General features: G+C 36.5%; 1 protein-coding gene and 1 non-coding gene across 3 annotated transcripts in view; both read right to left on the bottom strand.

Moving 5' to 3' along the window:
- Window positions 1-22,465, bottom strand: part of LOC120078006 — a 136,766-nt gene that overhangs the window by 81,515 nt on the left and 32,786 nt on the right. For both annotated transcript variants that reach the window (XM_039032178.1, XM_039032177.1), the window contains exons 10-15: window positions 17,909-18,079; window positions 13,103-13,195; window positions 12,367-12,685; window positions 12,173-12,277; window positions 12,002-12,097; window positions 5,534-5,601 (exon numbers count right to left, since the gene is read on the bottom strand). In XM_039032178.1, coding sequence (XP_038888106.1) covers window positions 5,534-5,601; window positions 12,002-12,097; window positions 12,173-12,277; window positions 12,367-12,685; window positions 13,103-13,195; window positions 17,909-18,079 — 852 coding nt within the window. The remainder of the gene's footprint in view (window positions 1-5,533; window positions 5,602-12,001; window positions 12,098-12,172; window positions 12,278-12,366; window positions 12,686-13,102; window positions 13,196-17,908; window positions 18,080-22,465) is intronic.
- Window positions 14,333-14,434, bottom strand: LOC120078850. Its single transcript, XR_005482130.1, has one exon. It is a non-coding gene; the product is annotated as a U6 spliceosomal RNA (small nuclear RNA).

The raw sequence follows: 22,465 nt of genomic DNA on the forward strand, positions 1-22,465 counted from the left end.
CTTTCTGATGTACCCCTTCGTGTCTTTGGCTGTGTGGTGTTCGTCCATACACACGGACCTAACCGTACCAAGTTTACCCCTCGGGCACAAAAATGTGTTTTTGTAGGGTACCCTCTACATCAGCGTGGGTACAAGTGTTATCACCCTCCTTCCAGAAAATACTGTCTCTATGGATGTCACATTCTTTGAAGATCATCCATTTTTTCCCAATGGTTCTCTTCAGGGGGGAGCATTCCAGTGAAGAAACCAATTGGGGTCCCAGCCTTTCTACTTTACCTGAACCTGAACCCATCCTTGATGTCAGTATCAGTACCAACGCATCTATCCTCCCAACCAAACAAGTCCCTTAGATCACATACTATAGAAAGAATCTCAAGAAGGAAATAGCGCCGCCTGTTATCTCTCCAGCTCCAGTTCATGAGTCTGAACAGAGATCAGTTCCAGGTACTAGTAGTCCTATCCCTGATCATGATAATAAATGTGATAAAACTGATGCTTGTGTTGAAAATGTTGAGAGTAAAAGCAGGGAAGATAATGCCAGCAAGGATGTGATTGAGGTCGATGATGGTGCAGAGACAGATGAGTGTGTCTCTTGAGAACATGGTTGAACCTGGAAAAGAAGCTTCTCTTATTCCCGCTGGAAAAAATGTTGAGTGGGAAAATAACAGAACCGGAGGGAGAATGCAGTATGTCAGAAGAAAATAAAGATAGAGATGAATCCCTTGATCTTCCGATTGCCCTAAGGAAAGGTACGAGATCATGTACTAAATATCCGTTGCAGAGTTACTTGTCCTATAATAATTTATCTCCTGAGTTCAAGGTCCTCACTACAAACCTAGACACAGTGGTGATACCAAACAGTATACACAGAGCGTTGGAAAGCCACAGTTATGGAAGAAATGAGAGCTCTCGAGAAAAATCATACGTGGGATCAAGTCAATCTTCCAAATGGTCATAAAGCAGTCGGATGTAAATGGGTGTTCACAATAAAGTATAAGCCCGATGGAACGGTTGACAGATACAAAGCCAGATTAGTGGCCAGGGGTTTTACTTAGACGTTTAGGGTTGATTATTTAGAGACCTTTTCGCCAATTGCAAAGCTAAACACAGTTCGGGTCCTGCTTTCTATTGCAGTTAATAAGGATTGGCCCATTCACCAACTTGATGTGAAGAATGCCTTTCTCAATGGAGAACTGGAGGAAGAAGTCTATATGAGTCCTCCCCCAGGATTTGAGAAATAGTTTGATCACCAAGTTTGCAGATTGAGAAAGTCCTTATATGGGCTAAAACAATCACCAAGGGCTTGGTTTGGCAGATTTACTATGTTTGTAAAGTCGTAAGGATATAAACAGGGTCATTCTGATCATACTCTGTTTACTAAAAGGTCTGTATCCAGAAAAATCGCAGTTTTGATTGTTTATGTTGATGACATTGTTATTTCAGGTGATGATACCTCAGAGATTGACCGATTGAAGGCAAAGATGGCTGAAAAATTCGAGATCAAGGACCCTGGAAAACTAAGATACTTTCTCGGAATGGAAGTAACTCGATCAAGAGAAGGAATTTCAGTTTCTCAACGGAAGTATACTCAGGACTTGTTCAAGGAAACAGGTATGACGGGGTGCAAACCAGTTGATACCCCTATAGAAGCAAATGCAAAGTTAAGTAATATGAGTAAAAGTGTACCAGTGAGCAAAGAAAGATATCAGCGACTTGTTGGGAAATTAATATATCTATCTCATACTAGACTCGACATCTCTTATGCAGTAAGAATGGTAAGTCAGTTCATGCAGTCACCATACGAAGAACACATGAGGGCAGTAGAGCGCATTTTAAGATATCTGAAAACCTCTTCAGGGAAAGGCTTGATGTTCAGGAAAACTGAAAAACGATGTATCGAAGCTTACCCCGATGCTAATTGGGCAGGATCTGTAGTAGACAGAAAATCAACATCAAGGTATTGTACCTTTGTGTGGGGCAATCTTGTTACATGGAGAAGCAAAAAAGAAGGTGTCGTTGCTAGAACCAGTGCTGAGGCAGAATACAGGGCCATGAGTCTGGGAATCTGTGAAGAGATCTGGCTTGAAAAAGTTTTGAAAGACCTTGATCAAGAGCATACCAGTCCAATGAAACTCTACTGTGATAATAAAGCAGCCATAAGCATAGCAAACAACCCTGTTCAACATGACAGAACAAAGCATGTGGAGATTAACCGGCATTTTATCAAGGAAAGACTCGATAGTGGCAACATTTGTGTTCCTTGTATTCCCTCCAATCAACAAATTGCAGATGTCCTAACAAAGGGGCTTCCCAGACAGTTGTTTGATGCATGTGTGAGCAAGTTGGAACTTATTGACATCTACGCCCCAACTTGAGGGGGAGTGTTGAAATTAGGGTTTTGTGCTCTAGGGGAAATTTTGTCTTTTTCATTGTACCCTAAGATTTCCCTGTTCTTTATTTAAGCTGTTGGTCTGCTATATTCCTTTGTATCAGTTTTCTAATAATAATTCCCTTATCCCGTGGTTTTTCTCCCTAATTAGGATTTTCCACGTAAATTCTTGGTGTGCTATTTTCTTTTCCCTACTCTATTTTTCATCATATACCAATAAAATATCAATATCCATAGATATTTATGTAAGTCACAAAATATATACAATCATTTAGATTAATAAGTTGTTTTTACTCTCAAACTAAGTTATGTTACTAGTATTCTTGTTCATATTTGACTAAATAGATGGCATTGTTTATGTTTTACGGGCATTTATATCTAAGATGATGGAGATATCTATGGATATTTAATATCAAATATCGAACCTGTAAGACGCTTAGGTTTGAGAAAGAATCAGAATAATTTATTCATTCACCAAAGATATGAATATATACAAGAGTACAAAGCATAGAAAAGGAAAATATCACAAAATATTTACAAGAATGGAAAACCCTAATTATAGAATTATAACACTCCCCCTCAAGTTGGAGCATATATGTTAATCATGCCCAACTGGTTACATAGATAATCTATACGTCTTTCATCAAATGCTTTCATGAAGATATCTCTTTATGCTCCCCCTGACTCTTATTCAAAGAGAAAGACGGTGATGAAAAAAATGGGGTATGTTCAAAAAATGTGATATCAGGAGAGACTAAATATTTATTTAGACTAGGACAATAACACTGATACCCCTTTTGGACACGAGAATAACCAAGGAAAATATATTTTAAGGACTTTGGATCCAGCTTGGTATTCTGAGGCCGGACATCCCGAACAAAGCAGGTACAACTAAATATTCTGAGTTGAATGGGAAACAAATGTTGCTTGGGGCATAAAGTACGAAAAGGTATCTCACCCTTAAGAATGGAAGAGGGCATGCGATTTATTAAGAAATAAGTTGTGGAAACAGCATCAGCCCAAAAGGATTTTGGAACATGCATCTAAAACATCAAAGCTCTGGCTGTCTCAAGGAGATGACGATTCTTTCATTCTGCAACCCCATTTTGAGATGAAGTATCAACACAAGAAGATTGATGAAGAATGCCATGGGCATCTAAATAAGACTTGAGTGTATGAGAGAAATATTCCTTAGCATTATCACTCCGTAGGATTTTAAGAATACCACTAAACTGAGTTTGAATTTCGGCATGGAAGTTACGAAAATGAGAAAGTAACTCAGAATGACTTTTCATTAAATATAACCACATAACACGAGAATAGTCATCGACAAATGTAACAAAATACCTAAACCCTCCTTTGGACTCAACAGGACAGGGACTCCAAACATCAGAATGGACTAATTCAAAAGGAGCAGTTGCTTGTTTATTGACTCGAGGATACGAACTCAAACGATGAAATTTGGCAAACTGACATGACTCACAATCGAAAGAAGACAAATGTTGAACTTGTGGACGAAGACTCTTCAACACAGAGATAGACGGATGACCCAAACGACAATGTTCTTCAAAGGGAGACGACACGCTAGAGCATGTGATGGCCGTAGATGTTTGTGGTTCAAAGATGTAAAGACCTCCAACTTCCCGTCCTTTACCAATAGTCTGTTTCGTCATAAGATCCTGAAATAAGCAATAACCAGGAAAAAAGGAGACACAACAATGAACATCATGAGTGAGTTTACTGACCGAAATCAAATTAAACGAGAAATTTGGTAAATTTAAAACTGATGACAAAGAAATTGATTCAGTGAGATGGACAGTTCCTGATCCTAAAACAGGAGTGGAGGTTCCATCAGCTATAGTGACATTAGGTGAAGAGGTAGATGTACAAAGAATAGAGAATAAACTAGGGTTACCTGACATATGGTCTGTAGCACCAGAGTCAATGACCCATTTTGACGTAGAGGAAAGAAGGCATTTAGAAATGTTGCCTGTCTCTGCGATGGTCGTAATGGGAGTAGAAGATGATGCCCTCAATGACTCTTGATACTGCTAAAATTTAGCAAACTCCCCTGCAGAAATCGTAATTGATTTGTCAAGATTATCAGAAGTAGAGGCGACATGTGCAGAGGGTGATGGCATCCTCGGACCCTTATTTAGTAATCTTCTGCATTTACGTTTCGTATGGCCAAGTTTATGACAATAATAGCAAACACCACCTCCTAGATTTGATCTTCATGAATAGTAGTTGGATCCATTCAACTTGTGTTCAGTTACTTTTGACAACATAGGAACAATCTCAGACATTACCTCAAAAAGTAGACACCGGACAGCAAAGAATCAAACCCTAATTTACCGAAGAGATGTCTACACAAGCAGTGAGTATATCTATATATCCCAAACAAACACACCACCAAGAAGAGCCAACACTACTGAGGAAACCCACTGAAGACGGACGAAAAACGGCGGCGCACGCGCCTACACGCGCCAATGCGTGGATGGACAACGAACTGGAACAATCGACGTGTGAGCCTCACGCGCTGGTCAGATGGCAACCGGACTTTGGGGTTTTGTAGATCGATGGCTGGGATTCTCGTTGGAATGGGCAGTGTCGAAAAAACAGCCCTTTTTTTTCCCGCGGCGACTAACGACGGCGAACGAACCGAAGATGGCGACTGTGAGCAAAAGTGTAAACTCACCTCTCCACAAAACCCTAAACGTATCACAAATGGGTTCTAAATTCTCAAACCCTAAGGTTCACAAAAACCCTAAGTTTATTTAGAGAGCTCTGATACCATGTAAGACTCTTAGGTTTGAGAAAGAATCAAAATACTTTATTCATTCACCAAAGATATGAATATATACAAGAGTACAAAGCATAGAAAAGGAAAATATCATAAAATATTTACAATAATGGAAATCCCTAATTATAGAACTATATTGGAATATATCAACATGTCGACAGATATTTCATCCTTGCAGTTACCTTCCTTAAGAGAGGAAAACAACAAGATAAACCAAAAATAGACGAGTGAATGCTATTTCACATTTTTAAACATTGCATGTGATAATTTCATTAAGAAAAAAGAATGTTTTAGGACACAGATAAGAGGTTCCACAAAGGACAACAAACTCAGTCACAAACCTTGAACGATCTTTCAATGCTCTATTCACTTGGTGTTGAGCACTGCGCTTAACTTCATCAATTGTCATCTACAAAACAATGAAATAATTAGCACTCACATAAGTAGGAGCTTGCTGGGGATTTATCCAAGATTGTAATAACAAGCTATATAGCACAAACACGAATACGGGATATGGATACAACGATGCGTTAATTTCTTAAAAAAAAAAAAAAAAAAAAAAAAAAAAAAAAAAAAAAAAAAACTAGAATACGAATACGTTGAGAATACATTATTTAATATATATATATATATATATTGACACCTCAGATACATGTAAATTTAACATAAAGATACTAAGTGTAATCCACTAAAAAAACATAAAATGTCAAGTTAATGACAATAATACATAATACAAAAAACAACATTAAAGACTTTGAAAAACAATAGTCAATAGAATACAATAGAAAAGATTGGTGGTGCATCAAAGTTCGATCATTAGAGAAGAATAAGATTAAGATTAGAGGGAGAATTAGAAGATAAACAAAGAACTTCTTCGTTAAATTGTTGAAGATATTCAGGTGAGTTACTTTTTTCTTTTCTTTTCTTTCTTTTTTTCTTTTTTTCTTTTTTTCTTTTTTTCTTTTTTTCTTGAAAAAGATACAGTATTGTCACTAAGTAAATGTAAAAAAGAAGAGGTTAATACACCAAATTCAAGAGAAGGACAAAACCAAAAGAACAAACTGAAAAGATATAAGCAGAAAACCAAGCAACAATGACCCGTTAAGATACAAAGATAAGATACAAAACGATTCAGATATGAGAAAAGATAGAAGGGTCCCAGCAACGTGAAATGTCTTGAATTGACTAACCATCAACACTCTTCAAGTTGGGACGCTAAAATCTTTTCTTGGCCTCTTGGGAGGTTTCCTTCAGAAAATTGTTGAAAGAAATTGAAATTCAAGAATTTGGGCAGCTTCTACAAATATTTGTAGGGAAGTGGAGTCTTGTGATGGTTCGCGCATTTGGGCTCTGAACCCTTCTGGCAGATATTCGGTCAAATCTTTGGCAAAATTCTTAGCTGCTACGAAAGTAATTGGAAAGGAAATCTACAAGGGCTTATGGAAGACTTATAGTCCAAAAAGAATTAATATTTTTATTTGGGCCATGATTTTTAGATCGTTAAATTGCTCCTCAACTCTTCAACGGAAGCTTCCTTCGCATTATTTATCTCCTTCAGTTTGTCCATTATGTCAGGCTGCTAAGTGAAGATCTTCAGCAATTACCTTTTTCATTGTTGTTTCTCTATGGCATGTTGGAGGAAATTATTTTCTATCTAACATATCCAAAGAGTCTTTCGTGAAAAATCATCTCGTGGCTAGATCATTATAAAGTTGCAAGACTCAAATGCATCCTCTTGGTGTTCTCTTTCCAAGCTAGCTGCTCTGGTTGCATTTGTTGGGTTTTATATTCTAAAACTCGTGGTTTATAAACAATAAAACTTATTCTAAAAATTCAATAAGTTGTTATTGAATATAAACAATAACACTTTTACTATTTAAGACTGACTATTTCAAAGCGATGATCTAGGTAACTTGACCTTAATCCTGAGTTAACTATCGGACCACAAAACAAGTCACTTTTACTTTATAACACTTTTACTATTTAAGACTGACTATTTCAAAGCGATGATCTAGGTAACTTGACCTTAATCCTGAGTTAACTATAAACTCCTGTTTATTCGGGATTATGCTTAGATTTGCATAGGTGAAAGTTGGCTCAACAACACCGGCTCAATAGATCTCCATTTCATGAGTAAGACCGGGTATATAACTGGGACATAGAGTGCAAGATGGAATTCACTCCTACCCGCTTTTAGGGATAGTAGAGAGGTCGTTCCCTTAAGTGCAACTCTAGGCTTTAGTGGAGTGACCCAGTAGTTAACGAATGAGGGTTATTTCGGTGTAAAGAGTTTAGCCAATTAATCTTGGATCGTTGGAGCCCATGATCTATAGGTCCACGAAGTCCCCCTACTAGCTCATAAATGAATTAACCTTATAGTAACGTGATAAGTTAATTTGAAACGTTCAAATTAGAATTAAGGGAATTAGTAATTATATGTTATATAATTACACGTTTAATTTTCGGAATTAAACGAAATTGGAGAATCAAATAATATTTAAATATGATTTAAATATTAAATTCATGAATAGGGATTCATGATGGTGGAATTAGTGTTAAATTAATTTAATATTTGATATTGAATTAATTAGAATTAATTAAATTGTTTAATTAATTATTTATTATTAATTTTATTAGAAAGTTAATTATTGAATTAATTTTGTAAATTTGATAAAAATTTCAATTTAGAAAACAAAAATTGATTTTGGAAATCAAATTAGTAAAATAAAATTGAAGAAAAGATGGAAAATGGAAAATCCCAGAAGTGGGATTTCTCCACTTTCAACCATCTTGCTCACATATTCTCCACCATGGTTTTGAGTCAAAATTTCCAAGCATGAGGTGCAATTCATGCAGCTATCTTCTTTGCATGATAGTCTTGCAGAAGATTAAAGTGGAAATCAGGCATGCATCTTGATAGCTTTTGCTAAAAACCTTTAGGTTGAAGAAGGTCTTCTTCATGATGATGCAGTGACTTCTCCAAATTCCCTTTATTCAAACTTATTTTGAGTCCCACAACTCAATCTAAGGCACCAAAAGAATAGTAGGGAAGGCCTTGAGGTGGTTCACAAGTTGATTTGGAGAAGATTTGCGGCTGGAATCGAGATTCAAGTGATTCTACAAAGGTAAGCTATGAAACCCTCTTATTAGTTTATGAGCATGCTTAATTTAAAGCCAAAATTAATGAATTAGAATGTTTAATGATCCGTTTAACTTCCACTGCGTGTTTTCTGATTCTAACAGCATTTTCCCGTTTGTGAACCCTTGTTGCATTTTCCAGATTATGTATATATAAAACAGGGGAGACTTGCCCTGTTATCTGGGATTCTTGTGTTCTTTTTGGGTAATTTTGTGTGCAAGGGAAAGATACCTAACCGCAAAAAATCACCTGAAGCTACTTTGTACAAGAAAAATCCAATGAGTACAGAGTCGGGCAAACATAGAAGAATGTGATCGAAGACAAAGGTGAAACAGCCCCATTGCTAAATAAAGTTGCCAGCTTAAGTTTGTATTTGTGATGTATTGATTCCATTGGACTATTTGTTCTTTTTGTTTCCTATGACTTTTGGAATGTTATCGTTTGATCTTGTACGGATATGATGAGAATGCTAAGGGGGTGCTAACCTAGTTGAGATTCCCAGCTACATCTCCTGATTTTTAGGTTGCTCTCTCACTCAATGTGTATCTCTCTATTGTACTTTGAGCATTGGTCTCATTTCATTATTTCAAAGAAGAGGTTATTTCCTTTCCAAAAGAAAGAACATCCACAAATCAGCCTGACTCAATTGTGACCATTCATCATTCTTTTTCAATAATCCAACTAGGCCCAATTACAAACCAACCTAGCTCATTTTTTTTACTTTTTCTTTTTCTTTTTTCTTTTAGTGAAACAAGACTATTCAATGATGAAATGAATGAATCTAATGCTTAGAGTATAGTGAAATAGAATAAGCAAATTGAAGCTAATACAACCTAATAAAGCCCATGACTGGACTTGTCCAAAAAAAAAAAAAAAATTCAACCCAAAATGGAACAAGATAGCTCTTGAAAGAAGACCACTATATCTGAAACTATGAAAACCAACAACCGTGTGATAAGAGCTTTTTTAATTCAATTAAATCAGCTCATTTTCAACCCAAAATGGAGGTGAGTTTATTCTGTTAGAACTTTTTTTTGTTCAAGTCGGCAGTATCTCCCTGAGCCACACTATTATTTCTATTCAGTTGGATTGGAAGATGAATTTCTATTATATTTTACAGCATATTTTGATGTCGAAGATGTTTATTTGATCCTTTTTTCCTCTTTTTTTTTTTTTTTTTTTTTTTGGCAATCTTTATTTTCTTTCTAAAACTCGATGACGATTTTCTTTCAAAGCAATAGAAACAGAATGATGTAGTAGGATTAAGGTAAATTAGGGTATCTTGGTTAGATCCTTGATGAATTAGGATTATGATCAATTTTCATGGTTAATTAGGATTAGAATTTCCTTGATTAATTAAGATTAGGATTAGTTTTTTTCCAATTTTCTGTCTTCTTGTATTCATAACTTTTGATTCATAATAAAGACTTTGAATTGATTCTTGGAGAGGAGCCTCCCCTCTCGTCAACCTCCATAGCCATTCAAGTTTCTTTCTCGTCTAGATACTCTTTCTTTCCAAGTTTTCGTTCAAAGCTTTCGGAGTTATTTTTTAAAGTATTCAAGGTTTTTTCTACATTTTAAAGAAGGAAGCCAAAAGTTGTTGCAATAGAAATTCTTATTATTATATTTGGTTAGAAGGAAATGGTTTCTTCTTTGAAGATATGAATCTTGAGGAAAAAAATTTCATCCGTCTCTTCATTACAATGGCTTGAAGATAGTTTAGTGGAGTCATTTGGAGTTAAATTGGAACGGACATCTGAAGTTTTATTGTCTCAAGAAGAAGATTTCCAAGATTCACACTTGGAAAACTCAATCGGCCATTCACTGCACAATGAACATAATAAATGTAATGTTGGAATTAATAATACTGTTGACCTGGTTGTTTCTCTCTCTTCTGTTCCCATGGTAGCCGAAAAAGACAGATTAGGAGTTGGAAAGTCCGAAGCACAACAGGTTGTTGAAGTGGAAGAGTTCAGCAAGTTTTTTGAAGTGGAAGAGTCAGAAAGTTGTCTTGTTCCAAAGGAAAAGGTTGCTCCTTTAAATTCCCCTGGACTGGATAAGGAAATCTCTTTGATTGCAATTAATTTGGAGGAAAATCGAAACTCCTAAAAATAAAATTGTTCCTGCTGCTCCTTCAGTTTCTCTTCCAAAAGTTTATTCTCGAAAACGAGGAGCTTCTTTAATTTCTAAGGTTATGGATTCTACTTTCAATTCAGATGTGATTGAAGAAAATTGTTCCCTTACTCAAGTTCCAACATTAATTCCAAAGCCTCAAAGAAAGTCTAGCTTTTGTTCAGACCAAGCAGTCATTCGATCGGTCATTTCCCAACCGAATGCTAAGTTCAATATAATCAAGCAGGTCTATTGCCAGCCGTGTTTAGAAATTCAGTTGGAAGGGGAAGAGACTGACAATGATTCCTCAGTAGTATTAGTTGTGGAAAACCAGATTTTATAGTGAAAATTTTGATCCCTGAAGTGGACGACTAATTTTGGGAGAGAGGTTGCGGTTGTTTTTCAAACACCTTCCCTTAAAAAATCGCCTCATCTGCCTTCTTGTAAGTTTGCTGTAATTGATTCCCATCAAATTCCTCCAAATCTTTCCTCCTTTGTTGAAGATAGTGGGTTGCTTGGAAGGGCCATTCATCATCGTTCCCAGTAATTCATTTGTTTTCCAAGAAGCAGAAATTTCCTGAGTAATCTCGTGATTCAATCTTATGTTTTGGTTGGTATCTAAAGAAGCTGCTTCAGTGTAGGAGTTTTAATCTTTCCAGTGGGGTAGTCTTCCTTTGCTGGAATCAAGCTCTGTTTTTGGGTGGTCTTGAACTCGGTGGTTTGGTTTTAACTCTCAAATTGTTGGTGGCTTTGGCTGGAGGCTTTTACATTTTTTTGTTTCCTTATGAGGCTATGTTATCTAAAGTTTTCATGGCAATTTTCGATTCTCACGACTTTTTCTGGGTTGGAGTTTATTTATTTAGGAGACTGATTCATCATGATTTCCAGCAGCTTCTTTGGAGGTTTATCGAGCATCTATAAAATTTTTGGAGCATTATTTAAGGCTATGTCTTATCAGTTGTGGGTTTTGCTGTCAAAGTATCTCAGCCGGATTTTTGGTTTATAAGTTTGTGTGGTGTTATCTTTCTGTCTTCCGTATTTTTTTTTTCAGGTCTTTTTGTAATGGTTTCCTTCATCTTTCATGGTTGTTTTTCAGTTTGTAACGGATTGTGGTAGCTTTCATGCTATTATTGTTTTCTTTTATTTTCGTTTCATTATAATTTTGAGTGTTAGTCTTATATAAATGCAAAGTTTTGTTCTTAAAAAAAAAAAAAAAATTGGAAAGGGTTCTCCCCTTATACCTTATGCTACATCACCAATGTTACCTTAACACCACATAGTTTGGAACTAGAAATCTCTAAACGTTTGATCAATATCCTTCAACTTATTGTCTTCATTGCTCTTCATGTTAATATAACATCTGGATTCATATCAGAAATGCTTTTGATATCTTTAACACTTTCTTATTCATGTACTTTTTCACCTAACCTCCAAAAAAATGTGGAGTGCAATTACCAATAAAATGCATCTGCGACTTGGAGTTTACTCAACTTAACTAGCAAACAGTTAGAAGCAATATGTATAACATTTAAACCATTGGCAAAGAACAACACAAGACCTGTAAGGCAGCTGCTGTTTCCAATGCCACGGTCTGACCAACAGTAGTGCTGCTCTCAAAGAAGCTCAGAATTTGTTCGATGGCATCTTTGAGATACTGGAAAAAGAAGATAATCAGCAGAAAGACATGAAAAAATAATTAAAGTTACAAAAGTATCGAGCTGGACATTACAGTCATGTAACAAGGAGAAGCCTTTGCAACCAAACTCCAGTCCACCTTGGCATCAAAAGGCTTGTAACAGAAGACACCAACCAATGAATCATGAACAGCAGCACTCTGCAAAACACATATATTTCAGTTCTCTACTGCAATCAAGTTATTTTGTCAAGCTTTTCGAAATATCAATCATTTGGTTTGAATCAGACCACAGCAAGGAGACCACTTGGAGAAGATAGTTGATATGACCCCAAATTGATTTCAAAAACTTTCGTTTCTGGAAAAAACTTCATGGAACAATTAAGATCTTCACATGACAGTTCAGCAAGACAATGTTGAGCCTCATCAGTAAGCTTTGATGCATTACGGTTCATGTGAACCTCCACAGAAGTAAGAAGAGTGTCCACTTTGCCAGCGTTTATGATGGACAGTGAATCTTCTTCTTCCTTGTACCCGATAAATTTGTTCAGTTGTTCCCAATCTTCTTGACTAAAAAACTGTTCTTCATCTTTGAATGATTGATTGTTCCTGGACGAGTCCACACCAAACTATCACTGAAATATTGACTATTCCGACTGATATTGAACTTGTTAAAATGGAATGGTTAAAAAATTGTTCAATAATGGTCGGCTATTATGATTACAGAGTGAGTTTTTTGGTGGCAGATCCATTATAAGAAAAGCTGTTTATGATTGTTCTATAAAATTTGGTTTTGTTTTAGATGGATTAGCCTTTCAGTTCTCTTATTGCATTTTTTAGTTTTGTTCTCGTATTTTCTATTTTTTTTTAGGCTTCTTTTGTATTTTGAGCATTAGACTCATTTCATTATTTCAATAAAAAAGTCTTGTTTCCGTTTAAAAAAAAAAACTGTTATATAAAATTTGAAACAAATTATGGTATGTCTAGGAAAGTTATCATTTGAGTTGTAAAGGAAAAACTATATACCATCCGAATGGCCACCAAGATTTCTTCACTTTTTCTTTCTTCAAGTACTGGTCAGATTCCACCGACTTTTGAACAAACTTGTGAGCGAGCATTCTACAAAATCAGCGATAACAGAAAATTTCATCAATAAATGAAGCTGAATAAATCACAGAGATAAACTTCGACTTTACTAAATATCAAGAGAAACAAATGTATCGAACAGAATTATGTTGCAATATTCACAATGATTTTAATAAGGTTTCTTAAGTAGGAGAAAGGATTTCATAAAATAAATAACCTTACAAATATAATCATATACTAATGACAGCTAATATAATACTGTAAATATTAAAAAATACTATTTAATTTTTTAAAAAGAAGAACAAAAAGAAAACGAGACTAATGCTCAAAGTACATAATTTCCAAAAGACAAGAAAAAAAAGCAATAGAACAACGAAATAGGAAAAAATAAGCACACCAAGTAATACATAAAACGTGAATAACGGAGCCAGCACAATGATGGAAAAGAGTGCAACTTTACAAAACAATACTCCCCGAACCAAGTTTTAAGGTATTTTCTACTGCTAGCATGACAATCAGTTTGTCAAATTGTAACTTTACGAAACCCTTGATTAGAGTATTGGCTCATGAAATTTGTGAAGGTATATCGATAAACAGAATACTTGAAGAACTAAGATTATCTCAAAGGACACCTATACGGTCCATTGTAAAAACAAGGCTGTCATCCTAAAACTCATCATCCAGTAGGACAAATCACATCGAAGTTGACAAGCATTTCATGAAGGACTTGATGCAAATGTAATATGCACGTCTTATCTTTTAACAACAAAACAAATAGCAGATACGCTAACTAACAGCCTTCCAAAAGGACAATTCGATAAACTTCTAAACAGGCCTAAGGAAGACATCTGCAAATCAACTTATGGGGTATGTTGGATATCCTTTATATTATTTGTAATATTAGATGTGTATATTTCGCATTTATATCTGTAATATTTTTTTCCTTATTGATCGACGATTTCTCTTCTATAAACGAACATGTTGTATTTGGTTCAAGATAGATAGAACAAATAAAACAATAATTTTCCTCCCAAATTCAAGTGTTTTCACTCATTCAAACCACCGATATTTTGCATCATAAAGATAAGACATCATAACCTTATGAAAAGCCATAAAAATCTATTTTGCAAAAAAAGGTATTTATCTTGGTTTACCCTTGGGTGGTCTATTACAACCAAATACAACCAATTCGATTTGCGTGTCATCCTTGTATAGGGGTCATGCTAATCTTCTCTATATCGTTCCAATTTTATCGGATGTCGCCAAAGGGACCAACCAAATACAACCAATTAAGAACTCAAAAAATGTCGTCGCCCAATATTCGGATCGAAACAGCAAAAATTATTAAAAGTTCATTCCTTTTGAAGGTTTTCCAATGGAGAATGCTCGCTAGTCCAGTGAGAGAAAAAGATGACTCAAAAGCACCAAGATGCAACACAATAATCTAACACAGATCTCCCTTTTTTAAAAGGAAACAAAACTTTTTTATTGAATGAATGAAATGAGTCAAATGCTAAAAGTACAAGAAACAAAGCAAAAGGAAACTTAACAAATAAATGAAAATACAAGCACATTACAAGATCAATATTATTATTCAATAGAAAGATTAAGTCTCTGAAAAATAAAGAGGCTTAGCTCTACAACAAAAATCCATTAAGCAAAAGACTTTCCAACCAAAGAGACATCCAGAGACATCCAGCATGGAGCAAAACTTGAACCTCAAAAGAGAGAGCTTTGAATGCGGATGAGGCTTGAAAGTAATATCGAGCAAAGCATAAACTTCTGAACCAGCCAAACATAAGCTTCAGAAAACCAATATTCAAAAAGCCGTGAAGAAGACTTGCACAAGCTTGAACATAGGGGCAATCTGATGAAGAAATACTTAGCAAACCACCTAATTGTTGACCAATTGCATAAAAAACAGAACTGAAAGAAACCAACGAGTTTTCCATGATAAAGCTTCCCCTAGGTTAGATCGCTTTGTGTTTGCTCAGCTAAACGCTTATTCTTGGTGCACACTTTCAAGAGCCTTTGAAGATTACTCCAGGAGCTAAATCTAATTGGCAGGCGCTTATTTCTCCTCCATATTAGAAGCAGTGCCCATTAGCTGGCCTATGTCTTCTTGCTGTGTTCTTTGTATTTTTGGCCTTGTTTATTCCTTCTAGTTTTGGTCTTCCTTTTGTAATAGTTATTGAACTTCGGATATTGGCTATTTTGGATGTTTTGTTTTGTTTGTATTCCTGATTATGGTCATGATAAGGGTGCTAAGGGGATGTCAACCTAGTTGAGATGCTTGGGTGCACCTCCTGATCCGCTAGATATGTATATTTTGTACTTTGAGACATTGTCTCTTTTCATTAATTCAATGAAAAGTGCGTTCTCTTTTCCCAAAAAAAAAAAAAACAGAACTCTTCCGAAAAGCCAATGAAAGATTTCTTATACGAATCCAATCTCAATAACACTTTAAAAATATGGTTAGAATGAGCACGATTATTTCATATGAAATTTTGCAATAAGCTTCCATTTACCATATTTCAAGCATGGAACTGAATCTTTCTTTACTTTTAATCAATGCCTTATTATCCATAAATGGATATGTAGAGACTTGTGACTGAAAAAAATTCTTCCAAAAACTCTTTAACTTCCATCCAAGAGTAGTAAGCAAACAGAAACCATAAGCAAGGAGTTTAGATCCAAATCCAACACCTCAGAATCCTTCTTAACCCAAAAGGATAAATTACTTTCTAAGGACAGACTTCTAGAAGAAGAGTGGAACGCGGGTTGATGGAACACATCAGCAAAGGACCTCCCATCTGTAGCTTCTGAAATAGCACCTTCGGATGTTTCCATTACTTCATCTTCTGAAAATATGGAACTAATCATGTCTTTGAACAAGTGCCAAGTGTATTTCTCTCTTCCTAAAGGAATATGGATATTCCTTCTTCCACCTGATGAGGACCAAATTGCACATTCTGAAAGAAGAGACCTTTTTTTTTCCTTTTGAAAGAAGAGATAAGCCAAATTGCACATTCTATAAACCAATCTTCTGATGAATGGAATTTAGCTAGGCGTAGAACACCATGGTCAACTCTTGATTTCCTTGAGAAGAAAGAATAAACCGGAGAGGCCAATAGAAGATCCAGAGTTTCTTCAAACCAGCTAAACATTCTTTGTGAGAGGAACACTTTGAATTTCCTACTAAAATCTTCAACAAAAAAACCATGACCATCTGTTCAAACACAGAAGAATATCCATTACAGCTCTTAATTTCCAGGTTGAATACAACAGGGTGATGAGACCGACGCAAGGAAGATGTAGGAAGACAAGAAATCTAGCCAGAAACAGGTCGACGGACGGTAGAGGATAAGGTCAATGGGTGAATGGAGAAGGGAAGGGGAGAGGAGAGAGGAGAAGGGAAGGAAGGGAACAGAAGAGATAACACAGATCTCCCTTTATCTCTTTAGAAAAGCTAAACCATACAACAAAAGCTCTTCTCCCCCAACCATGTCCTGTAGGACATCGGAAAATGACTTACTTATCCTCTTGGCTTGTAAGAACATCAACTTTAGCCCTGCATTCATCCCTCAGAATAAGAAGACGTCCTAAAAACCAAAAGCTTCCACAAAAGCCCAACCAAATCCTTTGGAACAATATTAAAAGGAAATTAGGATTTATTCCTAATTATTTTATTTTTCATTATTATTCTTTTTTGGTATTTTCCTTTTATCTATTTTCCTTTATTGGTTTACTAATGTCTATTTATTCACCTTGAAAAATGTTGGTTATGTGCTCTGATTTATTCAATAATATACAAAATTAATATGGTATCAGAGCATTAGGTTTAGTCTTATTGAACCCTATGATGGAGGTAGACCAATCGCCAATAGGGTTTTAGTATAGATATTCTGCCACCGCTAAGTCTAAATACAAATCTAGCACCGCCCTCTTCCATTATCGGCACTGGCACCGACGCGTACTCCTCCCAACACGCCGCTCGTGTAGATCCGACAGTCCCGCTCCTGATCTGCCTCCATCCGGATCCATTGTTGCCCAATCCGCGCCGTCGACAACATCGCCTCTACCCAGCCGCACACATCCCAGGTCCGTCTGCTGTCGACATAGAACCCACATATGTCAGTTGACTTGGAACTCACATCTGCCGTCAACCAGGTACCTTAATACTCCCAATCCAACCGTCCGCGTATCTCCAATCGCTTGTTCGTTCGTGGGTGTTTCATTTGTGCCAGGTGCTTTGTTCATGTTCGTGGGTTTGGTGTATACCGTAGGTTTCTTGTCGTAGACTATTCGCAAACCAAAGTTTTCATTGAGGTTATTAATTTGCATCATAGATTTGGTCGGTCCACAAACTTTGGTTCTGTTAGGTCTAAAAGAAAACTGGTTCTATTCAGACACGCTGGCTCAGTCCAATTGGTTTAGTCAACTTTTGTTCGGTTTGGATCATGTCCGGTTCAGTTAATTTGGCCCAGGCCAGTTCAGTCAGACCGCTTTTGGATACATGTTCATTTTATGGTTTTGAGTCTATTCTGGCCGATAAAACATGTTCTAATTTTTCTTGGTTCTGTTTACTTGCTTTGTTCTCTCCAATGTGGGGTTCTTATCTATTGAGCATTAGTATCACTTTTTATTTCATCAATGAAAAGTTAGTCTCTTGTTTGAAAAAAAATGACAGTGACGGCACATTATAACCCCGTATCGTAATTAATGATAAATTTGTAAAAGAGTTACCTCCATTGAAGAATGAGCTCAATGTCAAGTTCACGGTCAAGTTCCTCAATATGTTTGTCATCATCAATGATTGCACGAGTAGGATCAGATTTAAGCAACGAAGCATACAAAGAAATATATCTCTTACGTAAGTTGGCAAACTTCAGAACCTGCTCCCATGTCATTTTTCCACTGCATCAAAGCAAAAAATTAGTTGTAGAAGAGAAAAGAATTCACAGCCTCAAACACAACGATTAATAATCTAAATAAATAAATAACAATAAAAAACTTTTCTTAAAAGTGGGGGAGGGAGGGGGAAGAAGGTCAAAGGATTAATTAGGATAAGAAAATAGGAAAACGTTTCAAGCTAATATTTTATACAAAAACCTACAAAAATGGAAGATATGAATTCATCACCAACCATCATCTACAAAGATTTCATTTATTTTATATGAAAAAAAGAGATACTCAAAAAGGAACAACCAGAAAACAACCTTCCTATTGAAAAATATGTTGAATTTTGGCCAGCTTTTATTGCTGAAAACATGAACCAAAACTATTAAAGGCTGGCCAAACTTCCTCCTCCAAAAAGGATCTAACCAACCAACCAATTCTCACAATGACAACGACATGAAACACTAAAAATTTATGAAGCTGCTGAACCAATATTTTCACAGAGCAACATCATCAAAATCTAAATATTTATGAAGTTGTTGAATCAAATCGAAAGAGAACTTAAAACCAAAGAAGCCCTCCATCAGAAAATGCAACACAACACCAAAGTACAAGATATACTCTAAGAACGGAAGCCCTGAACTTGCAAAAATCAATCAAGAAACTAACAGAAAAGAACCTACCACTGAAGCAAGAGAGAGAGAAACCCTACACCCTACACTGACTACCCCTTCCCCTTAAAAAACTCAAGCCACCCAACCACCATTGTCACCACCTAGCTGCAAACATCTTCACCACCTATCCCCGATGCCCTTGACCATTGAGCTATGTTGTTGGTCACCATACCCTATATCCTATATCCCCTCCAACGTTTCTCTTTTTCTTTCGTCCTGTCCCATTCCATAACCTTAGTCTGCCACAGACTTCTCCAACTTCCCCTCCGCTTGGACCAGTCGTTTCAACCTTAATGCTGGAAATCTAACTCTCCATCACTGTTGTTGTCTTTCGCCGTTCCAGCTGCCTTTGGCCCCCACCTCTGCCATGCAACCCAATGATTAATGCCATAAGAGAATCACAAGAAACTTCTTTTGGGAAGGGCACAATGGCAGCAAGCTAAATCATTTGGTGAAGTGGGCTTTGGTTCAAAAACCATTGACAGATGGAGGCCTCGGCTTTGGTGGATTCAAATCTATGAATCAAGCACTACTTGCTAAACGGGGCTGGAGATTTTTCAAAGAGGAAGGCTCATTTTGGGAGCAAGTTATCAGAAGCATCCATGGCACGGATCCTTTCAATTGGCACACGGCAGGTAAAGGGGGTAGAAGTTTGAAAAGCCCTTGGATTAGTATTTCTAAGTCTTGGCTAAAAGTTGAATCGTTGGCCACTTTCAAGCTTGGAAATGGTAGTAGAATTGCTTTTTGGCTGGACCCTTGGATGGGAGTGACTCTTTTCAGTTCCTTATTTCCAAATCTCTTCCGAATCTCCTTGTTTCTAAATGGATCGGTTGCTGACCATTGGGACATTAGTTTGGCTGCTTGGTCAATCACCTTTCGTCGATTGCTTAAAGATGAGGAAATCATCTCTTTTCAAGATTTGCTTGGGGTCATTGCAACAAGGAAAGTTTTAGAATTTGTTGATAGCAAGGTATGGTCTATTTCATCCTCGGGACTCTTTACGGTCAACTCACTTAGAACACACCTTTCCCACTCCTCCCCAATGGATAAAACTCTCTTCTCGGCCCTGTGGAAGACTTGCAACCCAAGAAGAATTAACATTCTTGTCTGGATAATGCTTTGTGGTCAATTGAATGTAGCCTCGGTGTTGCAAAGCAAGCTGGCCGCCAACTATATCTCTCCTTCAATATGCCCTTTGTGTCTAAATTGGTCAGAAGACTCCCTCCACCTTTTCTTTGTTTGTTCCTATTCAGCCTGGTGTTGGAATAAGTTGCTGTCCTTCTTCAACATTTCATGGGTTATGTGTAATGACTTTAAGGGCAACTTGCAGCAGCTTTTAGTTGGTATAAACCTTCACAAACCCAGCAATTTATTATGGCTGAATGCAGTCAAGGCTCTGCTGGTTGATATTTGGTTTGAAAGAAATCAGAGGGTGTTCTATGATAAGGCGCTTGGATGTCAAGAGCGGTTCGAATCAGCCCGTCGGCTAGCTTCTTCTTGGTGTATCCTATCCAAGCACTTTAATGCCTACAGTTTGTCAGAATTCAATCTCAATTGGAGGGTGTTTGCCTCCCTCCCAAGTGATGGGTTTTAGTCTCTTCAGCATCCAGTGGTTTTCTTAGATTTTCATTGATTTTTCAGTATGTTTATTTAATTATTAGCCCGTTGTTTGTACCTTTTGGGGAGTGTAATGAAGCTATGCTTCTCCTTTAAGCTAGTCTTAGTTAATTTTTGGATATGATGAGGGCGATAAGGAGGTGTCAACCTAGTTGAGATGTCCGGGTGCGCTAGCTGATCCGTTTGGTATTCGGTTGTTATTTAGCTCATTGTATAATCCTCTCGTACTTTGGGCTTTTGCTCGATATTCTCTTAAATTAATGAATTGTTTCCTTTTCAAAAAAATGAAAAGAGGCTAATGCTCGAAATACAAAGAGATATAAAAAACAAGATAAAGCAAATTCATCAAAATATAACCCCACACTGTACCTGCTCAGAAAATGCGATTTTTTGTATTTGGCACGAGTATAATGGGTTTTTCGTGAAAGACATAATTTACATAGAAAAGGTAATCCTTTCTCTCTCCCTTTTGCGTTGGTTTGAACCCAATTTGGTTGAGCTTTTGCATCTTCCCGAATCAATCCCTTTTTTTATAAAAAAAAGATCGAAAGATTCATAAGCCTTCGATTATCTAAGTTTAGATCTTCTTCTGGAAGGTTTTTTGAATGTGTTGTTTGGCCTACCACGGAATGAGGAATAAGCATTCGTGTTCCAGTTGGTTTTGACAAGGAAGGATGGTCTTTTAAAAAATGGTTTTATTTTTAATTTTGATGAAATGACGAACTTGAATTCCAATGCAGCAGCTGAGGTTGAACCAGTATATCAGTCATAGAGAATTGGGATGAAGAGAGCAATTAAGAATTATGTGGAGGTGTTAGTGGAAAAACAGAGTGACCTCTATTTTGGGAAAAATAAACTCAAGACACATAACTGTGAAAGGGGTTCACGAATAAGTTCTTTTTTTATAAGAGCTAAAATCATTTATTTTGGCTTTTGACACCATATTGTAGGGTGGATCTCGAAAGATATGAAAGATCTCCCTACAAGCCATACATACGACTTTCATCGAATACGACTTTTCACAAAATTTTAAACGTATCTACGAGATCGAGTGTGAAATTGTGTTTACTCACTTTAAATTGAGTATTCGTTCTACGAAATCTCGTTGATTTTGAACTTCATTTGCAAAGGAACCAAACATTTGACGGGTAAGTTGTCTTTATGCACGGCCCCAAAACTCCCGTGGTTTGCGAGAAGGAAAAAGGACTCATCCTTTGTTGAATCTAGCACAAAATGATAAAGAGAGAATTTGTCTATTGATGAACAACGGATTGACAGAACTCTTGGCATTGCTTTGTTTTTCTTTCCTTTTCTATCAGCGAATTCCAATCCTTATATTCGAAATTTTTTCGTTCTTACCAAACTGCTTGCAGAACCAAATCTTGTTCCAAGTGAGGCGGGCTAAGCTTCCATTTGATTCGATCTTGAATTATCTTCAACTCTTCTCGAGATTAGGTGTTTTTTGAGAAAAGGTATGATCCATTAATATCATGGTTGGAACGAACAGACCAGATCATGAGTGAAATGCTCAGACCTTTTATTGGGTTAAAAAAGATCATGCAGTGATTCACTTGAGAACGATGATTTATGGGTGATGTGAAGATTTATGCATAATGATCATAAGAAAACTGCAGTCCTGTTGGAAGATTGTTTCGAAACCCAAGTGCTGATCAATCCGCTCTTTGATGATAAAGCATTGAGTAAAGTTGTCGATGGAAATTTAGCCAATTTTATTGATTCTCCAAGGAAATGGACAGCTTTTGAGGATTCTCATTTGCATTTTGAAAAATGGAAAAGCAGAATATAGTCCTATTTGAGTTTGATAATGGAACATCGTGGTTGGACTTCAATTAACCGGTTGACCTTTCTGGTTTAAAGCAGGTTGTGGAAAAAGTCCAGAAGTGAATTAACTCAAAAACTTCCATCAGTTTTAAGGGATCCCGTTGAGTCTGTAAAGCTCCTTATTAGGAATATATTGGGACAATTTAGTGGAATATTAGTAGGGAGGATATAAGGGACATATGAGTAATTAGATAGTAAGTTTGTATGAATTTTAGTTATAAATAGAAGGAGCCAGAGTGGAGGGAGGGTGTGAAGAATTTGGTGGGAATTT

This window comes from Benincasa hispida, chromosome 5, assembly GCF_009727055.1.
Source record: "Benincasa hispida cultivar B227 chromosome 5, ASM972705v1, whole genome shotgun sequence".
NCBI classification, from domain to species: Eukaryota; Viridiplantae; Streptophyta; class Magnoliopsida; order Cucurbitales; family Cucurbitaceae; genus Benincasa; species Benincasa hispida.